This window comes from Blennius ocellaris, assembly GCF_963422515.1.
Source record: "Blennius ocellaris genome assembly, chromosome: 17".
Taxonomy (NCBI): Eukaryota; Metazoa; Chordata; class Actinopteri; order Blenniiformes; family Blenniidae; genus Blennius; species Blennius ocellaris.
In genome coordinates, this window is record NC_137666.1 from 9,310,580 (window position 1) to 9,337,932 (window position 27,353).

The window sequence follows — 27,353 nt, forward strand, 5'->3', positions numbered from 1 at the left end:
GGTACGAGCCGTTCTCCTTCTGCTGCTCCACTTCTTCTTCTTTTGTGACAGTTATTGAAAATAGTATCAGCTGCCGGTAAGAGTCACATAATCAGTTTCAAGCATTTTCCTGTTGTTTACTTTAAGTTCACCAGAATTGCCGGTGACGCACAATCAGACATAAACATAGCAGTTGGAAATGTTCTGGTGATACTGCTGTTTTCTTTCTCAACGATCTTGTTCTTTATTGCGGTAGTAATGCAAGCTTCTTTTAATTTAATCGAATCAATACTGATCCAAAACACTTTTTTTTTTTTTTTACCCAAAAGCTTATTATATTTATGAATATGAGAGTTGTGTTCATATTTGCCCGTACACACTGCATTTGGTTCCAAAACCCAACTGTGCCAACGTAAAAACTACATGTACGAAGGCAAATTAAGATACAGATACTTCTTCCTTATCCCTATTTGACATGTCTCAGATCACACTGCTGTTGTTTGATTCTGTCGTCTTTCTTCAGATTCCAAACCAACTGAAGTGCCTGTGGATTTTTATCATTTACCAAACTCTCTTGCACTTTCCCATCAATCATAAGTGGAGTATTTCGTTCTGCCACCTGCAGGTTTCTTTGGCTCTCGTGAATCTCACAAAAAGCCATAGAAAAAAAACTTTAGATACACCATTGTCTGGTTGACCTCCATTGTTGTGTTGTTTGTGTCCCCATAAAATTATGTCAGCATGATCCTTCAATGACAACCTGCTTTTCCCACCAACTGTTGAGAAAGAAAGCCGGTCAATAGTGACAGACATTTTTCTGGGAAATAAAGAAGACACACTTCCACAAGTCTACAGGTGCATAAAAGAAATCAGTGTGAAAGTTAATTTCATTAGAATTAATTGATAAGAGGTGAAACATCTGTGTATTTTATGTTCAATGTCAAACTCTCATCTTTGTACTGTTGTATTTGAAGAAATTAAAGAAAAGGGAAAACTATTCTGAAAGCCAGCTGATAATATTTGTTTTAACACAGGAACTGAACACAAAACAGAAATATGAATATTTGTGTATTGATGTACACTGATCAAAATCCCTTAAGGCTGGCTAAATAATCCGGATGACAATAAATGGCTGTAAAAAAGGAATCCATGCAAAAAATTTTTTACATCAAAGAGCAGTTTTTATGTTGATGAAAAGTGACACAAAATGAAGAAACTCGGGGAATCAAAGTCAGAAAAAATTAAAACATTTATTGGGCATAAATATATTATATATACGCTACCGATACAGTTACGTCTTACATACATAGGGTAGTATTTGCAAAAATCTATACATTAAAATTGATATGGCAGTTTCTTTTATATAATGCATATGAAATTGTCTAACATTTACAATACAAGAAGAAATGCATGAATTTATTTTTCTTAATCAATTTGTAGACCATGACAACATTGGAATGTTTGTTTGTTTTTTTTAAATCGTGAGGTAAAAATATGTTTCTGTTTTTGTCTCGTTGAAAAAATAGTTAAATACCTGTGAGTCTCTGTACGTTTGTCAAATCGCCAATCTCTCAGTCAAAATCTCTACTTACTGTAAAACGTACAAAACATTAAAAATAATAATAATAAAAAAATTAACAGAAATAAAAACTGATCAGAAGGCACAGACGTGGGGTTGCTGGGCAAAACATTTTTTTTTTTTTTAAATGTACCCACCAAAAATGTGCAGGACCTACAGGGTGGGTTACTGGGCGCGTGCGTGGGGAGGTCGGTTTTATAAAATAACCAGCATTTGAAAAAAAAAAACCCAACAAAACAAAACAAAAAAACAAAACATTAAAGGGAGTACCCTGCCCACAACAACAAAGCTTTTCAGTCAACACTGTGTTAACCTCAGACTATTCAACACGTGCATAACTGGCTTGACGTCAACCGAACGCGAGCCCACTAAGGCTTGACAAAGGGGGTGGGGAGGTGGGGGGGATGTGGGGGGTAGTGGGTGTGCAACCAAACACCCGGGGCCTAAGGGCAGGACATCTCACGTCACCTGCCATTTACAACGCAACAGGCTGCGTAGACACGCCAAGAGCACGTCGTCTGACGAAAGCACCGCGCTCCCTTTGATTTGCTTTCCGCGGGGGGAACAGGGTGGAGCGCCGGGATCGCGCTCCAGTAATGCCAATGTCACAGTGACGCCAACGACGGGATAATGCCAATGAATGTAACAGACCGCCTTGGCAGTAGTGTTTGGAATCGAGCGGAGGATCTCCTCTGGCTCACTTGAACCTCAAGCCTAATGCTCGGCATTGAATAAAAAAGTGCTTCAACTTTGTTAGTCATAATGCATTTACCATCTCATTCTATAGCTCTATAGATATCTCTGTATATCATCTCTTAGCAAAACACTGGATACAAAACACTCACTACAACTATACCAGCACTAGCCTGATAAAGGAATCGTCAATATTATTATTGTCGTCATCTGCCTGAAATCATCGCATGATTGTTTTTTTTTTTTTTGCCTTCTTTACCTTTCAGTGTGAAATCAAGTTGTGTTAAAAACTCTCCTCCAAAAGGGGGCTACACATTTCAAAATGGCACATTTTGCTTCACAAAACAAAATATTATAAGATAATATGAAAAGAAGCATAATCACAGATCAAGTTAATGTTTTTTTTTTTTTACTTTTGAGAGAATAATAATATAATAATAATAATTAATAATAATTGTAATGCTGTGTCGTTACAGAAGAACATCACAGAACCTTTTAGACTGCAAACGCAACATCTAGTGGACACAAAAAGCCTGCACTTTGGCATTAAAACAGTAAAAAGATATCAGAAGCTTCATTACAACACTAATCAGAAAATAAGCCAACGGCTGCAAGTTATTTTTTTCCCCCAATACAGATGACTTGAACTGACCCTAAGGCCCGGCTTGCTACATATCTCTCTAAGCATTACAAGAACTGCTCGCCTGTGCACGGCTGAAACAGGAGATGAAAAAAAAAAAAAAAATACATTTGGTTACATGTTTGAAACGGCAATGATAACTGCAATGAATGGACTGATGAGCTACAGGTTCCCAACAGCTGTAAGAGAAATACTTAAAGGGTTACTGAGATAAGGAATGCTGGCCTTAATCATACAATCTAACATACATCCATTAAAAAAATTTAAAGAAAAAAAAAAAAACATGCTACAAGAAAAAAATTAGTATATAACTACACTTGTCTCTTAATCTTTAAACAATAAATAAATGAAGATTGCACTGTAATTGGCATGTAAAGTACTGTATGCAAATATATAGTATAAATAAAACCTAGAAAAGAACTCTACCATAACTTTTCCATCAACTTTGGCAAAGGTTTTATGAGCTAGTAAACCACTTTGCTTTTCAGATACATACAAGAGCAAGGCACAGCATAGACAGAGGATGAAGATACAGCATCAAAAATGACAGGAAAGAAGAGAGGAAGACAGAAAAACAGAGGAAGAGAGGCTTACATGATAGTGACAATGACGCTGATGATGACAGCAATGGGGATGACTGGATTAGATCTCCCCCCTGTAAGGCCTTATCCCTGAGGTACATTACAGGCTGCCAATCAGAGCTATTCATCACCTCCGCGCCCCCCCCGTCCCATCCTTCCTCCCTCGTATCCCCCACACCCGTGAAAATGACGTGTCACACATTATTAATGCAGGTCAGGGAGATTTCTTTGGATTATCAGAGTATGTACTGGGCTGTACCTTGGCTATGTGGATTCGGGCTGGGGGTAGGACGGGTTCAGGAGGCGAGGCAGGACGTCAGGAGGTGTTACTAGTGTCAGAATGCCCTGTTCTGCTGAGTTGTGTTCTGTCGAAGGCTTGTTTGGTTAGTGAACATTAGTTCAAGTCCTCAGAGAACATGTCTGTCTGAGGAGAGGCCACAGACTTGCTACGCTCTGATTACATGTCAATAAAGCACCTTTAAATGGACAGAGAGAGAGAGAGAGAGAGAGAGAGAGAGAGAGAGAGAGAGAGAGAGAGAGAGAGGAGAGAGAGAGAGGGAGAGGGAGAGGGAGAGGGAGAGGGAGAGCGAGGGAGAGAGAGAGAGAGAGAGAGAGAGAGAGAGAGCGAGCGAGAGAGAGAGAGAGAGATTTGGATGGATTGAAAGCAAGAGAGGAGCAGCCAGAGCACAAAGGTAATTACCGATAATTATGGGCAGGAGATGAGAAAAGAAGAGTCTTCAAACGTATCGATTCAGAGTAGCTGGAAGAAGAAAGCGCTTTAGCGCTGCTCTGGCTGGCAGCTGGCTGAGTTCTTGGGGGGGGGGGGGGGGGGGGGGGGGGGGGGGGTAAAGCTCAAGCTAACTCCTAATGGCTTTCCTGGTTAACACATACACAGCTCTGAGAAGCACGGCTCGCCGGCGGGCTGTTAGTGCCTCCGGGTCTGTGACGGCATGGGCATATCGCTACCAAAGCTACAGACAGATTAGGCTGGAGCAATGCTATTTGAGATGGAAGAAAGAAAAAAAAAAGAAAAAAGAAAAAAGAAAGGACTGAACAAACCACCTAACACGTGATCAACACAGTCCTTTCTCTGATATGTGGCAGCCAATCACAATTCCAGGCTGACTTTTAAAAAGCAAACGGTATGCCCAACGTACGACCACCTACAACAGTTCACATGCTGCTCAAAGACCAGTGCTGAAGGGCTCGGCTCGACCGTCCGCACGAGCTCCACTGACCTCAGAGCTGCTGTTTCCAAGCACCCAGAGTCAATTCCTCCCCTTTTCCACTGCACTTCAGACCTCACATTGCCATCACTTAAATTACATCACTTTTATAGCGTCTTAGATATTTGTTAATGTCTATATAGTTATCATTACTGTTTTTTTTTTCTCAATCTGTCTTAGTTATAATAAAAATCACAGGATAGCAGCATCTTACACCACACACGGATTGCATCACTTTGGTAGCTGGATGAATGAGTAAATTAAAACGTTAAAAGCTGAGCAGATATACGATTGATTTCTTAGGAGGAAATGTGTCTTTTTCATTGTCGTTGCACGAGTGTACTCTTATGCGTGTGCGTGGTTATGTACGTACTGTACGTCCTCACACACCAATCTGCACTGGGCCGATTGCATGAGTTGATCGACAGCCTGTAGAGTAGTAACGAACTGAGTAAGCATGAACAGCTAAAGCTTTGAAGGCCTACATTTGAATATGGCTGAATGAAAAGACTGCAGCAAAAACAAAAACAAAACAAAAGGTGAATTAAACATTGGGGGGGGGATAAACCCAAACAAATAAAGTTAGGCAATGACCGTCAAGAAATATACACTTTCTCGAATTGAATATGTCTTTTAAAAGATACAAAATGAAAAACATGCAAGTCAGTCTGAAGAGCCGCTTTGCTCACAGCTATTTTAAGGCTTGATTATCAGTTTTCGTTCCCAACAGAGGTATAGCAAGGACAGCGCTTCCCTCGACTGAAATCCTTAACAAATGAGACAACGATATGAAGACGAGAAAAGTAATGGGACCAAACTGAGTGACTGCAGAAGACAACCGGAACACGGTGGGAAAAGCCTGAATCGATACTTTGACTTAAAAAAAAACATACATAGCCTTAAAAGTACATCTCAAGTGTTTTTGATTCCATTCGGTTCTTTCATAGACGTTTTATATAAAGTTTTTTTTTTTCTTTCTGTGATTTTGCGTTCTCTTTCTATCCTATAGTTAAAATTCCCTCACTTCATGAAGAAGTACTGTAACAAGCAGGCGATGAGGATGGAAAAGCCCGCGAACACGCACACGATCAACGCTGCGAAGCGCTCGTCGCTGGAGATCAGGCCCGCCCCTTTTCCCGTTTCCATGGCGCACTGCTCTCCCGATGTCGTGGCCTCCTGGCGGCGTAGCGTGAACAAGGAGGAGGGGCTGAGGGGTCCGCACAGCTCCTGGCATGTGTCCTGGCAGCGGCGGCAGGCGCCCACCCGGAAACGATAGTCCGTGTTGCCCTGCAGACCGCTGATTTGGAACGAGCCCTCCTCTCCCTTAAAAACCTGACCGGGGGGGGGGGGGGGAGGATGTTTTTACAGTAGATGAAAATTAACAGTTCCTGAAACATACATTTATAATGGTTGTCTCGGCGATGTTTCTTAATTCTTAGCAACGTATTAGTTCTGTGCCTATGTAATTTAGTTGGATTTTCAATGAAATGACATTGGCAGGTAGAGATTTCAAAGAGTTTTGAAGACAAGATAGCTCATCACCCATTTGTGTTTCATTTAGAAAAGTTAAACTGTGCAACCAATTTTTATTGACGCGAGTTCTGAACATTTTGTCTCGTGCAAAAGTGGAATTGCTTTTAATTTGACCTCGGTTGAAGTCTGCACAAAAACCTTTACCTTGACTAAAGTAAAGCATGTGAACACTTCTGCCAACTTTGCTGGTTCTGCAGAGGATTGAAATACTTCTGATAAACCTCAAACATGCTTTCCCTCCCTGTAAATATATAGAAATCAAACACTTCAACAGTGTTTTTTAGCGTCTTCAATTAATTAGAATGCTAGTTAATTTGTACAGAAAATCTGCTCTAGAGAAAAAAAAATTGTTGGAAAATTAACCTGCACTCTGGCTTGGGGCACAGCCACATGTGATTGGTTGCTATTTTGGAGCGGCTGCAGCTCTCAGCAGGACCATGTTGCAAAAGGAAATTGCTTAAGTCCAATTTCGAGGACACATTTTGCCATCACACAACCCTACGCTGAGAAAATCCAGCCCCCTGCAGTTTTCAAGTATATACAATGAGCTTTTACAGACTCTTAATGGCCGTGGCCCTCCTTTAATCTAATGGAGCCGCTTATTGTCATTCGTCATCTACCGCAGTGCTGCTTGTGTCTCAACTGCAGGTGGCTTTAGAGAGGAAAACATTAAAAAACTAAAAAAGGAAGATGTGTTGTTTAACTGAATTACCTGCAACACAAACCACTCAACACACTTTTATCTATAAATAGTACAGTGAACATTGAGGGTGTTTGTGTGTGTGACAGAGAGAGAGAGACAGAGAGAGAGAGAGAGAGAATGAACCTTTCAGCGATATAAAAAAAAAAAATTATATCGCTGAAAGGTTCATTGTTTTGCCAGTTATTTCTACACTCATAACAAAGGAGGGAAATTTAATTTGTGGTAATTATTTTAACATTTTCTGATGCTTGCTTTTTATATGGAAGTTACTTTGTTTGAATTACATTATAAATAACATTAACTTTCAACAGATATATATATATATATGAATTTACATAAGTTTACACATATTTCAAGCAGAAGGGTAGATAAGATTCATGTAAATCTTTGTATGCACTCACGTGTCTCCTCAAAGAGAATTTAGAAAGAAAAAAAAACACATGAGAAAAGAGAAATAAATAGGGAAATAATACAAATATGTGACGAGCAGCATCTCAGATTTGTATTGACATCTGGTGCGTGCACAGAAATGGAATGAGGAAACACACATCCCACTTCCAAGCACATCCACACAGCTGTGGTTTTGTCCGCTGGGGAGTATCAGCACTTATCCCTCCCAATCATTCAGTAATTGAATAAAATAAAGTGAAATGGCCTTGAAGACAGATGTCTTTTTGTCAACTCGTCTGCAGCGAGCAACAACCAAACCCCTGCAATCTTTAACAAACCTGCCTCAGCGGATGCTGCAGGTTCCCCTCGAACATCAGTGTAACCGTAGTATGTTGTATGTTAATAATTTTTGTCATTTTCTGTGCTCGTCAAATAGTGTGTCACCTTGTACTCATAAGATGAACTTGAACTTTTTGAGGGGTGAGATTTCAAGTCGTAAACTTTGGAAAAGTGAGGAATGCTGGACTCTCGGGACATTTTACAACTGGTTTACAAGATGCGTTATTACATGGTCGCTTGTTTTTATCAACCCAACTACACTTCTTCAGACAGAGATCAGATTGTCTAATTTTAATCAGATAGTGAATGGAAATAAGCACCAAGAACATCGTCGTGATCCAGTCAGCAGATCAATCCCATCATGCTTTGCATTGTAACGTTTGGGACTTTCACAGATCGCACGTGCAAAATTTACCTGAAGATGGATTCGTGAGCTCCACACTCTTCTCATTGATTTGTTTCAACAAGTCACTTTTGTGTCCTTTGAATTTTTCAAATTCATGTACTTTAATATGTTTAAGAGCAGACTTATCACGGCATGAGTCGCTATTTTTCTTGAACACCATATGTGAAGCATCATATGGTGAGACTACAAAACAGACATATAGAAATAGATAGTAAATGTTAGAGAAACATTTTTGTCAATGACCAGTTTCCTTCCATGTGCAAATGTCTACACTGTACAGCAGGGGATTCTGAGGACGAGAAGTCCATTCTTGCCTGTTCTTTTCAAGTGTGTGTGTTTTCTTTTCACCAACAGAAAATTGTTAGTTGCGTGAATTTTCTGATCAAGAAGAAAATTAGTTCCTTGTAAAATTAGAAAAGCTGTAAGCACTGCTTCAAAATACAAATGAGAGAGGAGCAGGGGCTCAGACTCGAGTGTGTGTATTTGTGCATATGTGTGCGTGCGTGCGTGTGTGTGTGTGTGTGTGTGTGAAACCTACCTGTTTGTATTCTGACTCGCGTCCCACGAGGACCTGGAGCACGTAGCTGACAGGATCTCCTCTCATCGGTGGGATGATCTCCCAGGTGACCTCACACATGTTGCCCTCCAGCTGGTGCACTCTGGGAGCTGCAAACGGCATCAAGACATTAACTCAAACGACATGACATGAGCTCCTTCAAAGAAACACACAAACAGGTGCATCTTTCTCCCGGGAATAAAGTTTAAACCACTGAAGTTTAAAATATCCAGTTCCCTGTCAGACTCCCATCAGTGGTAACGTTGGCCGCCATGTTAATGGAAGGTAATGATGGGCAACTCTTTATTTTTTCGCCGAGCTGTATAGCCGCTGCACATCAGTCACCACAAAGGAAACAGATTATTCCAGTAATTAATTTGCTTTGGTTAATAATTAATTTGCAAAGCAAAACCCATCCTTGGTGAATAATGCCCCTTTACAACAGGAAAAACAATATAATGAGTAATGTTTCAACTCTGGCAACCAACACCTGCACTACATCCAACAAATCGTCTATTCACCCTATTTACTGAGTGATGGCAACACTTTCATTGCTGCGAATGGTCGCTGATTTGCAGATATCCATCATAGAATGCCAATGCTCCGCTAAAAGGTTTACACAATCTGTTTGGACCCTCGAGGCCGTTTATTGATACACCAGTGCTACGCTGAGTATTTACAGCCTCATAGTCGTTCTCATAATAGTGTCTGGTTACATCACCTGAGAGGATATAACCAACTGTGATTATTGTAGCTTTAATAAGCCACTGACTTGACAACAAAGAAAACCAAACACGGTGGAAGCAACAATCAAGCACACTAAAAACAAAATCCCTAACAAACAAACAAATGCAGTCATTAGGTTGTTTTTGTTATGTTGCAGAGTCGCACGGTTTCACACAGGGACATCCCTGGCTTGAGAGACCATTATGTATGTTTGGGTTTTTTTTAACCACAGTCTGACAATGTGTGTATTGGGGAAATTGGGCTTCCGTGTGACGCAGTGGCAACCTGTCAAGTGTGTATCTTTCCTTTTGCCCATTCTCAGCTGAAATCAGTCAATTTGCAACCATAAATCAGATAAAGCAGGTATATAATATGAATTCATATTTTTTGGGTGCAGGAAAGTGATGTCGGGGTCTGCACCATCACATTAATGCAACTACAGTCATACAATCCAAATCTGGATATGTGTAGAAATGTAGAAATGTAATGTTTTTTGGAGAAACTACTTCACTATTTTTGAACCATTCAATTTGATTCATAAATAAGTGTGTTAGTGTGTCACGTGCATGGACGAGAATGGTCTGATTACAAATAATGTGAGTAATATGTTCATTCTTTGTTTGCTTTTGGATTATATAAGCAGCTGACTGTTGCTCTGTGGCAGATTTCTCCCGACAGTGACAAAGTAAAGACTGAATCTGAGTCACACTAAGATTCTGTGATGAGAAAAGAGCAAACCGAGTCTATTTATAACATCATTAAAGTTGCTTATATCACCAAAGTTACATAGGTTGCACAATGTAATGTGGGTGATTTAAAGTTCATTTCTGCGCAAATGCCATTCTGTAAAAAAAAAAAAAAAAAAAAAAAAAGGTTGTTTTTAAAAAAATATATTTTGTACTGTCTTTTTTATGGAATGTTTTGCGTTCAGCTTTTAACTATTAAGAACAAAGACGACGCTTGTGTTTACCTTTGATCGCCGGGGGCACAGACTTGGTGGTGCAGAAAGTGTGCGTGTCCGAGAACGGGCCCTCCCCCGCATCACTGACGGCCTGTATTCTGAAGCTGTAACTGCTGGACTCGATCAGCCGCTGCACTTTGTAGGTGTGGCTGGGGCCGCGGTAGATCGTCACGAACCTGCCAACATGATGGAGCGAGATGAAAAATGCAGCAAGTCACACATTCAAAGAGAAGTCGGTCAAAAATAAGATGGGGTTGATCAGGCAACAGCCGGACCTGGAATCACACAAGACGAGTGGCAACTGAGAATTTGCGTATGGAAGTGGAGACAATAAAACAGAATAGAATAGAAAACAACACCACATTCACTCAAGGACAGATTCAAGATTTGCTACCTTCAAAAAGTACTGACGCATTAAAAAAAAGCAATGAAGAGGCCTTCCAAAATGTGAGGAGAGGGAACTCGAGAACATCATAAATAGCAAAAAATAGATTGACTTGATTTATGAACACACTGAACCAATACTGACAGGCTGCAGTCACTAATCTGATGGAAATGAGCACCAAAACAGTTCCAGGTTGGCTGGATAGAGATTAATGGACCGTAGGAAAGGTGATAAGCAGCCCAACGAGCGAATCGGGGAGAAAAGTGGAATTTAACCTGAAAAGCTTTTTTTTCTTTTTTTTTTTAAAGCTTATCAACTCAAAAACCTAAAAGTCTGAATGAGGAATGAACTTCATGTGGAAGGAAAAAAAAGACAAAGGTGATGGGGTAAATGAAAGAGAGGCGGTAGTGATAAAGGAGGATAGCCAGAGGAGAGAGGAAACGAAAAGGTAAGGACTGGTAATGACAAGCATACAGGCGATGACGGCGGTTCTAATACCAGAAGAGCGTGAGCGAGACGGAAAAGATGAGCGAGGTCACGGCTTGGTCGAGGGATATAAGTCCAAACGAGCTCTTTATGTAGCCGCAGTACAGTGACGTGTTTCATTGCTGTCGTTTTGTGCCTCGCTATCGGGAAACCAAAGAGCTAATAAGAGAAACGGAGTGAAATAACCTGTAGGTTTCTCAAGCATGTGGTGTTAAATGTTTAACCCATTGCCGGCAGACACATGTCAGTGTTTTGAAAACAAAGATCAAGTTTTCCTTCATCAAGAGCTATAGAAAAAATACACATGGTACAAAATTGGGAAGATAATACTCCAGTTCACGGAGTTTACATGGTCTCCTTCTGTATGTATTAGGCTGTTTTTTTCAGTCCAAAAACTTGCATACGAGATGCCTATAACGACTGCAGTAGTGAATGTGTGTATATTGTTGTCTGTCTCTGTATTTGCTCTGCGATGGACCGGCGACGTGTCCAGGGTGTACCCGGCCTTTTACTCGCTGTGAATCGGCTCCAGCACCCTGCGACACTAATTGGAGAAAGCGGCATCGTAGTCGGACGGATGGATGGACAGTTGAATTGATCGCTGGTTCAGAGCCAAGCAGCTTGCCAATTACCCAGGAGCAGAGGGCAGACAAAGACGAGCATTGATTGTTGTGTCTGGCGTGCTACATTTATACATTTCCCATGGGAATGTGAATAAATACAAACATTTTGACGTACAGTATAGAAATATGAGAATATTGAGATATTTTAAATGAGGTTTCTCATCATGCCATGAAGACAATTCTTTTTGCAGATATACATATTTTTTAAATATATTATTTATGTTCCTATAACCACAGAAAACCCTTTTGTCCTGAAAGCAGGTAAAAGCCTGAATTAATTCCCGTAAGAGCGACGCCTCACAGTAACCAATCATTCGTTGCACTTATCAAATAGAGAAATGGCTTTCTGTCAGTCATTATGCATTTTCAGCACTGCACATTCATGAATAATGTTGACTAATACAAAAATAAAGTACAATATGACCACAATGTGAACAGCAACAGCAAGCAGGAAGTTTAAAGTGTGGGAGGATAAATGCCAAACATTTGTGAAATTAAGGTTTATCACTTGTAATAAATTAGTTTAAAAGTTTAAAATATCTTGTTTATCTTTATATATGGCATGCAAACAGTCATAACTGTTACACTTGCAGAAGAGATTTATAGTAAAGTACCATACACGTACAATAAATCCAATTTTTTGAAAGTGTTTTTTAATATGCTGGGAGACGCTCCCCCCCCCCGAGGCTCTCTGGTCCCACACCACACTGAGAGAACCATTGCAGTAAGATTTGACTTTAATTGAATTGAGCAAATGTGCTTTTGACAATTGGATCAGCTGGAATTTCAATTCATAGAATGAAAACACAAACAGGTGTACAAAGAAAAAGAGACTGAATACAAAGATGAGCAGACAAAGTCGACTCAGTTACGGAGAGGTAGATATACATAGAGATGATTATACAGTGAATAAAATATCACTTCTTCTTGATGGAAAATAATGCATTTTGTCAAAATGCATGTCAGTGTTTAAATAGCATGCTCGATCATTGGGAGGCATAGCAACACTGTGCAAATGCCACTAAAAGCAAACCTTCACTCACATTTTAGTGGTTTGCCTCGAATATGACGACGAAGACGTCTCTTCTATCCAAACATATCAGTAAGCGCAAATAACCTCACTTGGCCCCGATTATATGCTTAGAGAGATGCAAACAAGCAAAGCAGATGGATGAAAAGATTTTAATAGATTTTAAGAAGATAGAAATATACAAAAATGTATGCAAAAAAAAAAGGGAAATAATTTTTGGTCATTGCCTAAGTGCCCCAAAATGTTGCCCAGATGAACGTGTTATTCCCCCTTCATTCATCTTGACGGCTCTTTATGTCAGAAGGTTGAAGCGCTGCCCATGTTGCCATGGCAGCCTAACAACTCCTAACACCTCAGTCACAAGGCATTTTGAGTAATGTGGACGAGGAGGTAGTGAAATGAGAAAAATCAAACAAACTGAGACAGAACTCTAAGATGCAATAACAGAGTTTGAGAGAGGAAAGGAAAGGACAAAGTCTGCATGTGTGGAGATAAGAATAAAACAATTTGGGCAAGAAATGAGGAAAGTTATCAAAGGGGAGTCGATATTGTGAACCCGAGAGAGCAATTTTCCTCATCATTGAGTAAGTCCACAAAAACAGACCCTGCTCTTCAGGGAGGAGGACAAAAAAAAAGCAAAGGAAGGGGAGAGAAATTATGAAAGAGGGTTGATATTTCCCCGGAGGTTCTTCAGGGATAAAGTCACCTGGACAAACAATGAAATGAGATTAATAAATATGAACGAGACGAGAGGGCAGGGAGAGAAACAACGAGATGCAGAGCAAAGGACAGCCAAGGTCAGAAACATAAACCTGAAATTATCTTCATGAATTTACCGCTTCTAAAGGTACATACTTCCAAGAAGACCTTTCCAGTTTCAGTCAATATATCAGCTATGATAGTAGTAAATAAAAGAGTAACAAAATCTAATGGGTTGTGATGAAGGAGAGCAACGGAAAAGAGGAGGGGCAAAGGAAGCGGACCTGAAACCAGCTGAGCCCCTCTATAATTTGATATATTCACGATCGCACACGAGTCATTACCCATCAAATACACGCCGAGGTTCATACGGTCATAGATCGTTAATGCAGCTGCAGCGAAACCAAAATGTGCCGTCACAACCAGCCGTGGCGGCAGATAATGAATCCTTTGCAGAGAAAAGTGGGTTGAATCAGTTTTGTAAAACCATTTAATCACAGAGCTCTGAAATAGTCCTGAAGAGTCGTGTTTGGATTGTGCCAAAAGTGTCTTATGTGGCCAAACAGCTCCACTTTTTCATTTGCCTCTCCAAAACCACAATATTCCAAAAAAGCTTGGCTGTTTTTTCAAAGAGGCCTTTTCAATGCGCACCACTCACGCAGAGCACATTTGCAATTCCATCGATTGCTGGCGTCGAACTTTGACATTTACAATTGAATAAAATTAAATCCTCAAATTTGCTTCAAATGATCTGCTGACTTGCAGAGATAGTGAGAGCACTTTAATGGAGTCTCTGTGCAGTGGACGTCTTGAGTGTGACTTGATTGCATGTTGATGGAAAAGAAGGAGCAGCCACGTTTGGAATTTGGCATTTTCTGCTGCCAGTAGCCTCAAACGTACGTCACACGGCCCTGGCGGAACGACTCCCTGTCCAAAGCCAGCGCTGCGGATGAACAAGAGATGGACTCCGGCAGGTGAAAGGGCATGGAAATTAAAGAGAATTAACTGAATCCGAGACGAGTCATGAGGAATCTGAAAGTTTCACTAAAAACTATTGTTGATAAAATTATCATGAGACTCAATTGAGTGAGTTAAAAAAAACACTTATGTGTGCCAACAAACAAACTGTTTGATCTGATTTGGCTCAGTTGAGGAGTTCATCTGCCTTAGATTCTAATCAAGTCCAGTTTTATGTTCATTTAAAAAAATATATATATTTAAGTTGAAGTAGTATTGTTATGATTCCCATGATTGAGTTTTCCTGTTTTGTCAAAAACTGATCAATGTGGATTATCCCCCAGAAAGGCTTCTTAAAAACAATTAAATGTAAAAATAGTGCATTTTGTGATTATTTTTTTTTTATTGGACTATTTATCAGCCAAACTGGTAAATTTTTCCTGAAAGCCTTTAAAACTATATTAGTTTTTATAAGCTGGTGAAATTCCTACGGTAGCCTGATGTCAAACCTCAGAGAGTCAATATTGCTTTTCCAAATATATTAAAAGCTTTTCGTTCTTTTCATACGTTTGAATGATCGTCATGATTCAAGGACCAAACTGAGTCATGAAGGATTTTTTTTCTTCCAAAAAAAAAAAAAAAAAAAAAAAAAAAAAGTTCTGCAATAGATGAATGCATTGGGGAGATCCTTCTCAAAATGTTTAACCTTTTAATTGATGAGAAGTGTAGGACTATGTGGAAAACCACGTCTCTGGAGGTCAAGAGGACAGATAAAGTCTTAACCGGGACTCTCAGACTCGTCCTCTAAAATGAATAAAGAAGGACATTTGAAAAAGAAGGTTCTCCAACTTGTTTTCTGTCCTGCATTCACACACTATCTTGCAGAAATATAACTAATACATAAGTGCAAGTCAGCGATTTGAACAGATTTTCTTTTAAACCATCATCTCAATCTGTTCTGAGATCAGCAATTATGCAAAACCTTCGTGATAGCAAAAAATGGGCACGCATGCTACGATACTAATGAATGAATGTGCCCGTTCAAAAAGAGGAATTAGCACTCTTGTAACTGTGAAAGCTGTTTTCATTTGGCCGGCATAAAAGTGTGCCCTGCAGAGGTTAGCGGAACGCAGCCTGTCGGATCGGGACCATCTGCTGCCTACCGCTCCCTGGCCCCAGGTCCAGGGGCCGCCAACTCGATGCTATCCAAGCCCGGATTCAAACGGTGTTAAGTGCCAACCGGAATGATGGAGGACTGAGCAGGAGGAGGAAGCCAGATCAATGCACAGGTGGGCCAAAAGGCGAGCGGATAAAAGTGGCTATTTAACTTGCTATTCCTGCGCTGGTTATTCAAAACAGAGCTCGCTCTCGCTCTCTCCTTGTTGTATATTTATCTCCCTCTAAGTGGTTAAATTCTATCCCTTCCTCTTTCTGTCTGGTCGTGCTGTTAAATGCCGGCTTGATTGTTCGGAGCTTCATCCCAGCTGGTTCCAGACACCCTTGACATGACTACTCCATGGTGCAGCTGGTTAATGCTGATGGACACACACAGGCACTGCATAAGCACCTTTATCTTCACAGGCACACACACACACACAGTGTGGAGCATTGACATTGTGGGGTCTGATTTGTTATATTGATTAGTTGTGGGTCTAAAAAATGAGTACACCGTGTGGCTGAGAGGATCTGTCCCCATACAGTATCTTACAAAATCATACCGATAAGCGCAAATGTCTTCAAATGTACAAAAAATATTACAAAAATGCTTACAGTGGTATTATACAGTGTGAGAGCGCATACACATGAATAAGTTGTGTTATGTCGGTGAACTCTGCACAGCCCGTGCTGGATTCCAGGTTTATACCGGTTGTCCGTGAACAAAACTGGTGCTCCAACACTCTTACCTGTGGTTCTTGTCCTCCATTTGTAGTGTGTAGACCATGTCCTCAGCGAGAAGGGCGCGCGTGTGGCTGGCGTTTTCTCCCCACTTGAGCTTCAGGCTCTGAGGTCCAGCAGCCGAGCATTCGAGTGGGGGCGGGGCAGGCGGGAGGGGGCGTGTCCTCGCGACCAGTGGCGGACTCGAGGGACTGGAGCCAATGGCATTCACCGCCTGGATCAGCACGCTATAAAAACATTGAGAGTAGGAAAAAGAAAACATCATTTACTCATTAATTGGATAGTACTTCATATTAAAAATGGCACAATGCTACATGAGGGATCAGAAAGGTGAAAGTACACAAACGATACATCAGTACATATATGTACAACATCACTCCGTATGTGCTCAGTGTGGCTGCAGAAATATTTTCTAATGGCAGCGCAATTTTCGGTAAAATAGCCACTCTGGTCAGCAGTATCCCATCAAAAGGCAATGTATTCGCCAAGACAACACTCACAAAAGTCAAAATGGTTCATATGTTTTCCCTCTGAATTTGTAATAGTGACATACATGAAAATTACTAAGTTTTATAATATCCAAAGTTTCGACATAATACAATACATTTGGTTCATTTTAAATATACATTTAAAGTATTTTCCCCCTCGACCAAACCAAGAATAAACGCAGACACGCAGACACACAGACGGTGAGCTATAGCTCATTAAATAGAACAAGCAGAAATGGATTTCTGGACCTCAACCTCCCCTGCTGCCTCTTTTCCAGGAAACCCCCCCTCCTTTCTTCAAGCTTTTTCTGTCAGTCTCTGATCAGCTGATTAGCATCCATAATCCAAAGCCCTCAGCCGGAGAGCGTCTACCATCCGACAAATGCGGGATCTCTGTAACTGTAACCTTTTCTTATAATTAATGTGGCTCGTGGAAGACTGAAAAGACGGGGCCAAACGCATCCATCCACTTGGGAATCAGACACACAGCTGAACAGTGATGTGAGGTTGAAACAAAAGAAGAGAATCGAGTACAAGAAACGCGGCTTTTATAATGAGCATTTACCCGTTGAGATAGGTGAGGATTTACATATCAAAGTTCAGAATACATGCGGTCCTCGCTTCACACAAAGTACAAACTGATGGAAACGGATGGAAATTAGCACACTGACACACCTGGATTCTAATTTAATGTAATTATAAAGGTGCATCCATGTACTTATTGGTTAAAATACCTGTTTTAGTACAAGTGCTAACAGTCAATACATGCACCACCTTCCTCATTTGAAACAATATTTCAACATTCATTTTCTTTCCAGTTTAAATATACAGTTTAAGATACAAGATTTAGATCATTAGTTTTATGTGATGCATGCGTTGTGTGATTGACTGGCACTCATCCCCAATTTTCCTAAACCTCAAGTACATTTTGATTACTATGGGAAATAATACAAGAAAAACAGAGACTCACCATAAAAAAAGGCAATATAATTCAATATAAGAAACGTGTACGTCAGCGAGACCCTCAGACAGAAGGAAGACAATTCTAATCCCCACCGCAGCAGTTAAGCAATGTTTTCTCTGGTCCACCGCAAAGCCATAAGTACAAATACAATATGTTTGAATAATACAATTTCAAATGCACCCCCTGCTGTAAAATAACAGCCATAATTACACTCACTTGCAAATACAAAAAAAGAAAAAAAAAGAAAAAAAAAGAAAAAGACTGTCCCCATCAGACCAAAACACACACACACACACACAATGTTCTGCCTCAATCGCTGCCATTATGCAACAGAGCACAGTGACATTGGCACAAAAACAACCTGAGAATGAAAACAATGCTGTGTGTGATCACGGCTCTTCACATGTCACCCTACCTTGGAAACATTCTTTCTTTTTTATTTGGTTTTTGTTTTGTGCATGTGTGTGTGTGTGTAATCACAATTCAAAGAACTCACCACACAATAATACGCATGCACACCAAACATGTAAACACACTCAGATGAGCGTATCAACAGTGGCTGGTCAATATTTTACAGAGCTGTTTACTGCAGCTGGAGTACATCTAGAACGATATGAAAGGTCATTTCAACACCAAAGAGGCTGTCCTGACCTCCTGCTACTATCATAACATAACTACCTATATATTTACAATATATCATATTTAGAATATATATTAGTCACTAATTAATTTTAATATTGTGACCTGTACTATCACTGGTAAAACTGAGCACCATATTACAGGACTGTAAAACTTAACTTGTATTGCGGAAAAATGCCTTTAAATTCACCTTTATTGCTAAAACAGACTCATCATGCAGAATGCCATTTTACTAATTCTGTCCAATTTCCAAGTCAGCGTATGACACGCTGAAAACGTTCATTTGGAAAGATATGGATAAAAATATCAGACACTTAAATCTATGGTAAAGGAAATTGTGCCATTTCAATCAGAATTCTTGTTTTTGTTTATTTTATTTGAGTCACAACTCATTCATTGGGGGAAAAAAAACAACTCAGTGCAACTTCAATTACATTTTTCAATATGAAAAATGCAAAAGGTGTGCCCCTCATATCAACAAATCAAAGCACGACCATCACTCTTCGGCAAGGAGAAACACAGCAGGTAGCTCTTCATCTCAAAAATCTTTTGTAATAATAATCGTGTTACGAGAAATGCTACAAATACACACCAAAAATATCTTATTTTGCATGTATAATTCCAACATTTTCCATACATTTTATAAATTAATGACATTTCAGATGTAAAATATGAAGCACACAAGTATTTGTTTGCTAATCATACTAAACTAATGCCACTTCTATAAATTCTATAAAGTTTAGACTGGTCTTGGGCCTCAATACATCTCAGATTTACTTGTAGAAATGGAACATCCAAACTCCAGAGGTCCTCGGGAAGAGGTTTACTAAGAGTTCCCAGAGTCAAGAGGAAACAAGGTAAAGCAACTTTTAGTTCCTATAGGCTCCTCACCTGTGGAACAAACATCTGAGGTCGGCTGACGGGTTCACTCTTTTTAAAACGCGTCTTAAAAACGCTTATTTTTTCATTGTTAAAAAAGTGAGATCTTCCACAAACAGCGTCAAATAATACGCGAATCATGTCAAGATCTAATGAAGGTAAAAATCTAATTAACATATAAGCCATCATCCAAATACCATAATCCACGTTGTGTCATTTTATAAGCCGCCCATATTTTAAATAGAACCCATGGTTGCAGAGTTAAATTTATTTGACTTTCTCCAAAAAAATGTGAAAACTGTCGGGATTTGATGTACCTGTACTCGCTGTCTGGTTGCAGGCCTGTGACAAGGTGACCCGTCCCCGATTCGACCGTGATGGTTTGTTCGTCCAGGGTGATGACGTAGGAGGTGATCTCCGCCCCGTTGCTGTTGGGCTCCTCCCACTTCAGGAGGAGGCAGGTGGACGGGGAGTGAGCCGTCTCCGAGGAGGTCGGCAGGTCCAGGAGGCTGAGGGACGACACCTGGTCCGGGGTCGTCGCTGGGGTCCGAAAACTCACCTGCTCACTGTACGGACCGGCGCCCGCCTGATTCACCGCCTTCAGCGAGACACAAAGGACATGGAGCGGGTGAGACGGCGGTTGAATAGAAAAACGCGAGGACAGAAAAAGAGGTGAAAACAAGGACAAAAAGAGAAATTAACCGAGAAGGAAAGAGAGTGCTATGAATTGTTAAGAGCTAAAAGTTGCACAGAAAATACAAAAAAAAAAAAAAAAAAGGAAGGAATACGAGGAATGAATAAATGAAGAAGACAAGAAAATTAGCAGGCAACTCATTCAAATTAGCTATAAAAGCTGCACCGAGTCATATTCACCTCTGGTCTCGACTATTATAGTCCACCGAATTGCTCCATACAAACTCAGATAGGAGGAGACGAGGGCAAAAATATTCCAGCATTTTAAGTATTTCATGTGGTTGATTTGAAAAAAAATAGAACTAAATGATGTTGTGTGGTTTAATGGTTTAATGTTTAGCATATCTGTTCTTTAGGGGGAAAAGTGCACTTTTGGGCAGCGAAAGTTCGAATTCGGAAAACACACACTCTTTCCAATGAGTAAGGGAATAATTGTGCAGAAAATTGTATAAAATGTACATATGAACTCAGCCGGAGCAACTGAGCAACCTTGAAATGAGCGCATAACATGAAGTGGAGGTTAAAACTTGATTAATTGTGAGGGGAAAAAAAAAAAAAGTATTCAGGTCTGATTTATCTTGAGCTGTCAAATCTGTTTTTGCAAAGCTCCAAATCCCATGAAAAAAAAGTTCATTTATGTTGTCATTACAGGCCGTATAAAATGCTCCCATAAAACAAGTGTTTGTCAAAATATGCAGGTTACAATCAATGTTAGAGCGGCTCATGTCCGCACAGATACAGAACACGAGGAGTCACGGAGAGTTCAACCGAGCCTCCCGAGTGATCCACGTCTGTTTAAGAGTCAGATGTATGGACACGCACAGGACACAGAAACCACACACAGACAAATGATGAACACACACACACACACACACACACACACACACACACACACACACGCACACACACACAACAGCAGCGATTAGAACATGAGCTTGACATTACTTTTGTCCTCTGAGCATAATCTATGAACCCCATAAATAACCGAGCCATAAAACATACTGTTATTGGATTCCGAGCATCGGACTGTACATCAGAGAGAGGAAGCGGGACAAGACAGAAAGGGAGCGTGTAGTAGAAAATAAAGCAGAAGAAAAAGGGAACGAGACAGACAAAGAGTGCCTATTTATGCAATAGATTAGGAGTCAAGGCACAGATTCGATCAATTATCATGAACCTTTCGTTGATGTCAGGGCATCTGTGCGTGTTTTTACTTTAGAAGCGTCGTGTGTGTGTGTGTGTGCGGTACCTGTAGCCTGCAGCAGTAACTTGTGGCAGGCGTCAGGTCCGACAGTTCACACTGCGTGGCGGAGCCGCAGTAGATGAGCTCCATGGGCTCGTCTTCCCTCGCCCATTCCAAACGATATTCAGAGATGTCCGTACCCGAACCCTCGGGGCTCTGCAACCCATGAAGACACACCCATTCAGCTCATAGAAACCAGTGGAAACTTCAAATGAAATCACATGAACGCGGCGGTCAGAAGAGGGTCGTTGTTCTGTTTCTTTTGTCGTTTTCTCAGCATCTCATTCCGACGTACCGTATACAAATAGACATGCATACAGTACACGCCCAGCATGTCCAGTCACTAGATCATACAGCCCAGCCGATCTCACTACTATCCTAGACCTTCTTCTTCCAACAAAGAGCAGCTTTCACAGATCTCCAGCACCTGTTTTCATCCAGTCCACCCAACCTGTACTTTTTGAAATGTACTCAGTACAATGTTATTGTTGAGTCACCTTAAATTTTTGCTTTTGTGGTTTGCAGAGAGTCAAATGAACATACATCCACCTAAATCATGAAAGTTTTGAGTCAGAATTTAAATTGTGTTCATTATATATATATATATATATATATATATATAGTTAACACTATATTTAACCTAACCCTAACCCTAACACTATATTTAACACTATACAACACTATTCATTTAATTAAAGTTTTGTTTTCGGTAGGCTTTTATTCTAGATGAAGAAAAGTGTTTGCATATAACAGTTATTGAAAATGAGTGGTGGTTTTGTCTCACCTCCCAGTTCAGCGATACACAGGTGTTACTGGTGAGAGTGATGAGCGGCGCTCCACACTGGGCGGGGGGACCGGCTGCAGTCGTCACCTCAGTCGGCTCAGAGTATCCTCCAAACTGATAGACACATGGGGAAAAACACACACAGAGAATTAAAACAAACTGGAATTAAAGTTAAAAAAAAGAACAAAAAAACAGACATGAATCTTGTGCCTTTGACTGAGTGGATGTTCTGGACATCAAAAGTCCTATTCATAGGAAAGTTTTATATCAAAACACACATTGTCGAGCTTTTCTTTGTGATAAGCTGCAATTTTGATTCAAATTTAGTTTTTGCTTGACTTACAGTGATGTACTAACACATTTAACACAGAACACAACGGTTATCAAGCATAAAACATAAATATTATTGATTCCATTTCAAAGAATTTAGAGTTTGATTGACTTGAGAATGTTTTCATGCACTTGATCCTCATCGAGTGAGTTTCTCACCCCGGCCTCATTGGCAGCCCTCAGTCGGAAGCTGTACGTCGCACCAGGTAGCAAACTAACGACGGTGCATTGCAGCTCTGAGCCGTGGTACACCTCTGCAGGCTTGGCGTCTCCCTCGCTCATCTCCAGACTGAACACACACTCCTCACACACTCCCTCAGAGACAGGGGAGTCTAAGGAGGCGGGGGAAGACACGTAATATTAGACCAAAATAGTTAAAATTAAAAAAATATATCTGGGGAAAAAAAAAGAATTACAAAAATCACGAATGTATGGAGATATGGGAGGATATGATCATTTGATGATATTTTGACACGATCAAATCGTACATTTCTCATTTATAGGAGCTTAAAAATTCTAAAATGGTAAAGATTTGTCATTAAAGGTAGTAGAGTAAGAGGCCTGGTAATGCACATCACCGTCACTTTACAGATAATTGTTCATTTGGATATAAATTTGTTTGTAAATATCTACATAAATAGCTACAGGATTGTGGAGTAACTGATGTTAAGAAGGAGAGGGGCCAGGAGTAATAGGATTCATCATATGCTGGGTCATAATTCGTTTACTTTTTTGCTTTGCGTTACTCTGTTATGTTTGTTTGCTGTGTGTTTATTTAGCTGTGTTGTTGTTTTGAATAATTGAATTTGTTCCCACATGTCCGAAATAAACCTTTTCAATTCAATTCAAAATTGTCCCTTTAAAGAGGAAGAGTTGGTTTAGTATCAACTGAGGTTACTGAGAATTTCCCACATAACGATTTACTTAAGCTTACGTTTAGTTTCCTTTGTTTTCGATGATCAGTTCACCGGGGACAGATTTCATTAATAACGTCCCTCCACCGGCCACGTCAGTGTGCTCGGAGCAGGATAGAAGCGATGGCGTAGCCAGTGGGGGAAAACCCGGCACGATGTTATGTTTGACCTTCAGTTCCAGGCAGTAATTTGTGGAGCACAACCCGAATGTGTGTTGATTAGAGCCGCGACCAGCTGTAATAAACTAGTTCAAGGAAGAACTTAAGTCAGCACAGCAGGCCGGGAGACTTTGGCCTGCCAGGAGATAACAGTGCTAATCTGCAATAATGGGCCGACATTAGGCAGAGTTAAGTCAAATATGAGGCTAACTTGGGCATTTAATGGGCTAAATTACTGCTAAATAGGCTGAAACACAGTTGACTTAGCTGACATTAGAGTTGGCTAGAGGACAATTTAGCTGCTTTATCAGAGAGAACTTCAAACAAACTCTGCTGAGTGATGCTAAACAGTGTGTACGTGTACGTCTGCACTCACCCCACTCTAACTGCACTTCCTTGTGTTTGGCTTTACCCACAATTCTTGGCGGCTGGCAGGGTCCGGGCGGGACGCTTAATGTGCGGACCGGAACACTGACAGTGCACTTCAGGAGCAGAAATAACGACAGGAAAATAAAACCAAAGGAAAGTGCAACAATGAATCGTTTGATGGCTAACTGGATTAACTTTTCCATAATTGTGTACAAATTGGCAAATTTGCTCTCATTCATTTGTCTAAAGTTGTTAAGTTTAAGTTGTGTCTCACCGGACTGTGACCCCCGGTGGTGATGCTACACACACGTAGGCGGTAGAAGGTTCCGGGTGTCAGGCGCTCACAAACACATTCAGTTGCCGGTCCGCTGTACGCTACCTCCCACTGACTCGCTGCATAGATATGCAAATGACACCCAGTTTATAAAAAAAACACACACACACACGCACAGTTACATAACAACAATTGCCTATGCATGTAACCTCCTACTGTTTTGTGTGTATTTCTGCATTTAAGTTAATTATTTGTCTTCCATTGATCTAACTAACAACTGTGCGATACCGTGTCCTGCTTTTGTGTTGTTGATGGACTGCGAAACACAGCACTCCGAAAATGTGTCATGGAAACATACACTTGTTTATTTTTGAGTGCAAAAATAAACATTGACCACAAGTTGGACATTACGTTATTATGTAATCCTTATGATTGGGCTGTGAATACATCGAAAAAAGGGTATTTCACTGAGTGTGGTTTAAAAACGATGGACAAAAAACATGTATCTGTTCTCAACTCAACTGTTTTATAATACTTTCTTAATACTAATGAAGGAATGGAACCTATCAAATAATGATCGCAAAATAAAGTAATCACCAATTAAAGGGGTTTTTTATGAGTGAGATTTAATGATAAAAAGGAGGGAATACTAAAGTGAAGCATTTTTTTTCCACAACTCATTAACAAAAAAGGTTAATTGTATCAAGATAAGTGTGTTGCATTAATAAACAACACACATTACAGCATAGCTATCAAACATGGCAGCAGCTGACCGTGCATTATGCAAGAATACCAAAGAACTAAACATTTTTAATTAACATTTAAACTAAAAGTAGCTCCTGTTCCAAATCTTTCCACTTGGGTCGCTTTTATTATTTTTAGGTCATCATGCTATCATTTTACTGGAGTGGCCACTAAAATAAAATGACTAACACTCCAGCATTCAAAGTTCAGGGTTAATCCGCAGTAAGACACAAAAGATGAAGCAGCAAAAATGTAACTCATTTCAGGTAATTGTGGGCTACAGACAGTCATACCTATATGATTTGTAACTTTTAACAGAGACTGCTGTCTCATTTGAACATCACTGACTGAGTACAGCTACAATCAAATTTTTCTATACCTGCCATAGGGGTTAATAATAAATGAGAGAACATTTAGTTTCCCTCTGCAGAGATCAGAGACAATCCAAACACACTGTGCGGTAAATTGATGCTAACAAATGATAAATTGCGGCTGCTGCTTCTCTTAGGAAACTGAAAAAGTAAATAGGCAGGTAAAGAGGGTGAGCACAGGCAGGAGACGACGGATGGTACATTTTGAGCACTGCGTTATAATATGATGGACTTAGAACAGCTGATCAAATTAGCAGCATATAGACGGACGTGCTTACAAACATAAGAAACACTTTTACCTTCAGAGCATCCCTCCGAGATCTCTAGCAGGTATGTGAGAGCCTCCGAGCCCCCGTCGTCCTGGGGAGGATCTGGAGGACGGGTTTGGTAAACATGATTAGGATTGCCAGGAAAGTACATTAAAAAAAGATTTGCCAAGTGACAAATAATATCTATTCTATCATTGTTTCATGAAAAGCATTCATGAAACTGTCTTAAACTATTTGTTAAGGCTTTTCGTGATATGAAGTGTTATTATCAATGCCTGAAGGAGAATGTATTTAAACCACAACAAGGCTATGATTTCTCATAAGCAGAGTTAATATCAAATGTGTGGAGGAGCAAAAAACAAACAAGAGAAAATAAGGAACATGTTTGGAGGCAAAAGTATTTTGGAAATAGGAGTATTTTTTTGGGGGGGGGTATTTTCCAATGGGAGTCTGCAGTTCCACTAGTGTAATTGGAGACTGTGTCTGTTTACCCCATGTGACAGTGAATCCATAAGGCGTAGTTCTGGTGACACAGGGGGTGGATGGGGGTCCTGGCTTATCCGGATTGGTGGTACACACTAACACTTCGCTGGGACTGCTCTTTCCCTCCATGTTCGACGCTATGAGCTGCAGGAGGAGGACAGAAGAACAGAGGGATGTGACAAGCAGAAGCAAGAGGAATGGAGGGAAAGGGACAAGAGGAGACATGAAATGAGTGAAGATAAAGGACAAGGAGAGCGAATGCATCAAGAAACCTATCACAAAGTAAAGTAACCGCCCTGACTAATAGGAGCCATTATTCTTTGCTCCTTCACCTGTGGCACTGCCGGCTTCGCTGCCTTCATTTCTCTTCAGTCTACTCCCTCCATCAGCACATCCAACCAACAATCAATTAGATTTGTTCTCAGATGTTCACACTGGATGGACAACACACAGAAAAAAAAAGAAAACACACAACCTTACGTGTGATCCCGTGCGTGTTTGTGGCCTTTTTCTGACTGTATGTGTTTACGAGTGCACCTGAGGTGTTACTGAAAATGATTTCAATGTAATACACATAATCACCAATTGACAAGAATCTCCGGTTGGTACATTTTGTTTCAGTGTCCTCACAACCTGAACATATATCCAATCAAGACCTCAGCTTTTAGCAGAAGCGGGCAGTGCTCGCTATGTGAGAAATAGGTGGTGTGTTGCCTTGTGTAACTGATAAAAGAGCAACTGAATACACCAGTATCCTTGAAAACACTTTTACATTGAAAAAAGAAGAAAGAAACAACATTGATTGAGTGAAAAGGCTGGGAAGGAAGACTGGATAACTCAAGAAGAAATATATCAAGTGGGATATACTCAGAACTGCTTATCCCTTGATAGAGCAGTGAAAGACCAGAGTTTTATCCAAGTACATTTGAAGAGTTTTTACACTTATTATACTTAAATCAGCCTCCTTACATCTAACTAACACCTAATATTGCCAATAGATTCCCACCAGAGTTCCACCATACAATGTGGTGTTTACCATGAAATAGCCTGAATACAACTGTATATGCAAATTAAACTGTTTACTGTATTAAACAGGAATACAAATGGATACTTGCTCAATAAGGGATTACTGCACTGAATCTATTCATTGCATGAAATTGTTATGATTAGCAGAAAGCTAATGTAGCTTTGAAAGAAAAACAGAAGCAATACAATCAATAATAAATAAGCCTAGCTTTCAATGAAGGTGAAGCCTATACAAATGCATCCTATAAATGAACATATTATAGACATTTTCTTTAATCTATTCAATGACAAGGGTATAAAAACGAACATATGTGGCTCTAAGTTGCTCAGTACAAAA

At 40.2% G+C, this 27,353-nt stretch overlaps 1 protein-coding gene across 1 annotated transcript in view; it reads right to left on the bottom strand.

The window, feature by feature from the left end:
• Positions 1-4,425: 4,425 nt before the first annotated feature.
• fndc3ba (fibronectin type III domain containing 3Ba) overlaps positions 4,426-27,353 on the bottom strand; it is an 88,011-nt gene continuing 65,083 nt past the window's right edge. The window contains 12 exon segments of the mRNA XM_080513220.1: positions 4,426-6,030; positions 8,608-8,735; positions 10,322-10,488; positions 16,397-16,615; positions 19,676-19,956; positions 21,301-21,450; positions 22,079-22,192; positions 22,568-22,740; positions 23,857-23,962; positions 24,124-24,242; positions 25,538-25,609; positions 25,999-26,134. Coding sequence (XP_080369346.1) covers positions 5,719-6,030; positions 8,608-8,735; positions 10,322-10,488; positions 16,397-16,615; positions 19,676-19,956; positions 21,301-21,450; positions 22,079-22,192; positions 22,568-22,740; positions 23,857-23,962; positions 24,124-24,242; positions 25,538-25,609; positions 25,999-26,134 — 1,977 coding nt within the window. The 3' untranslated portion in view covers positions 4,426-5,718.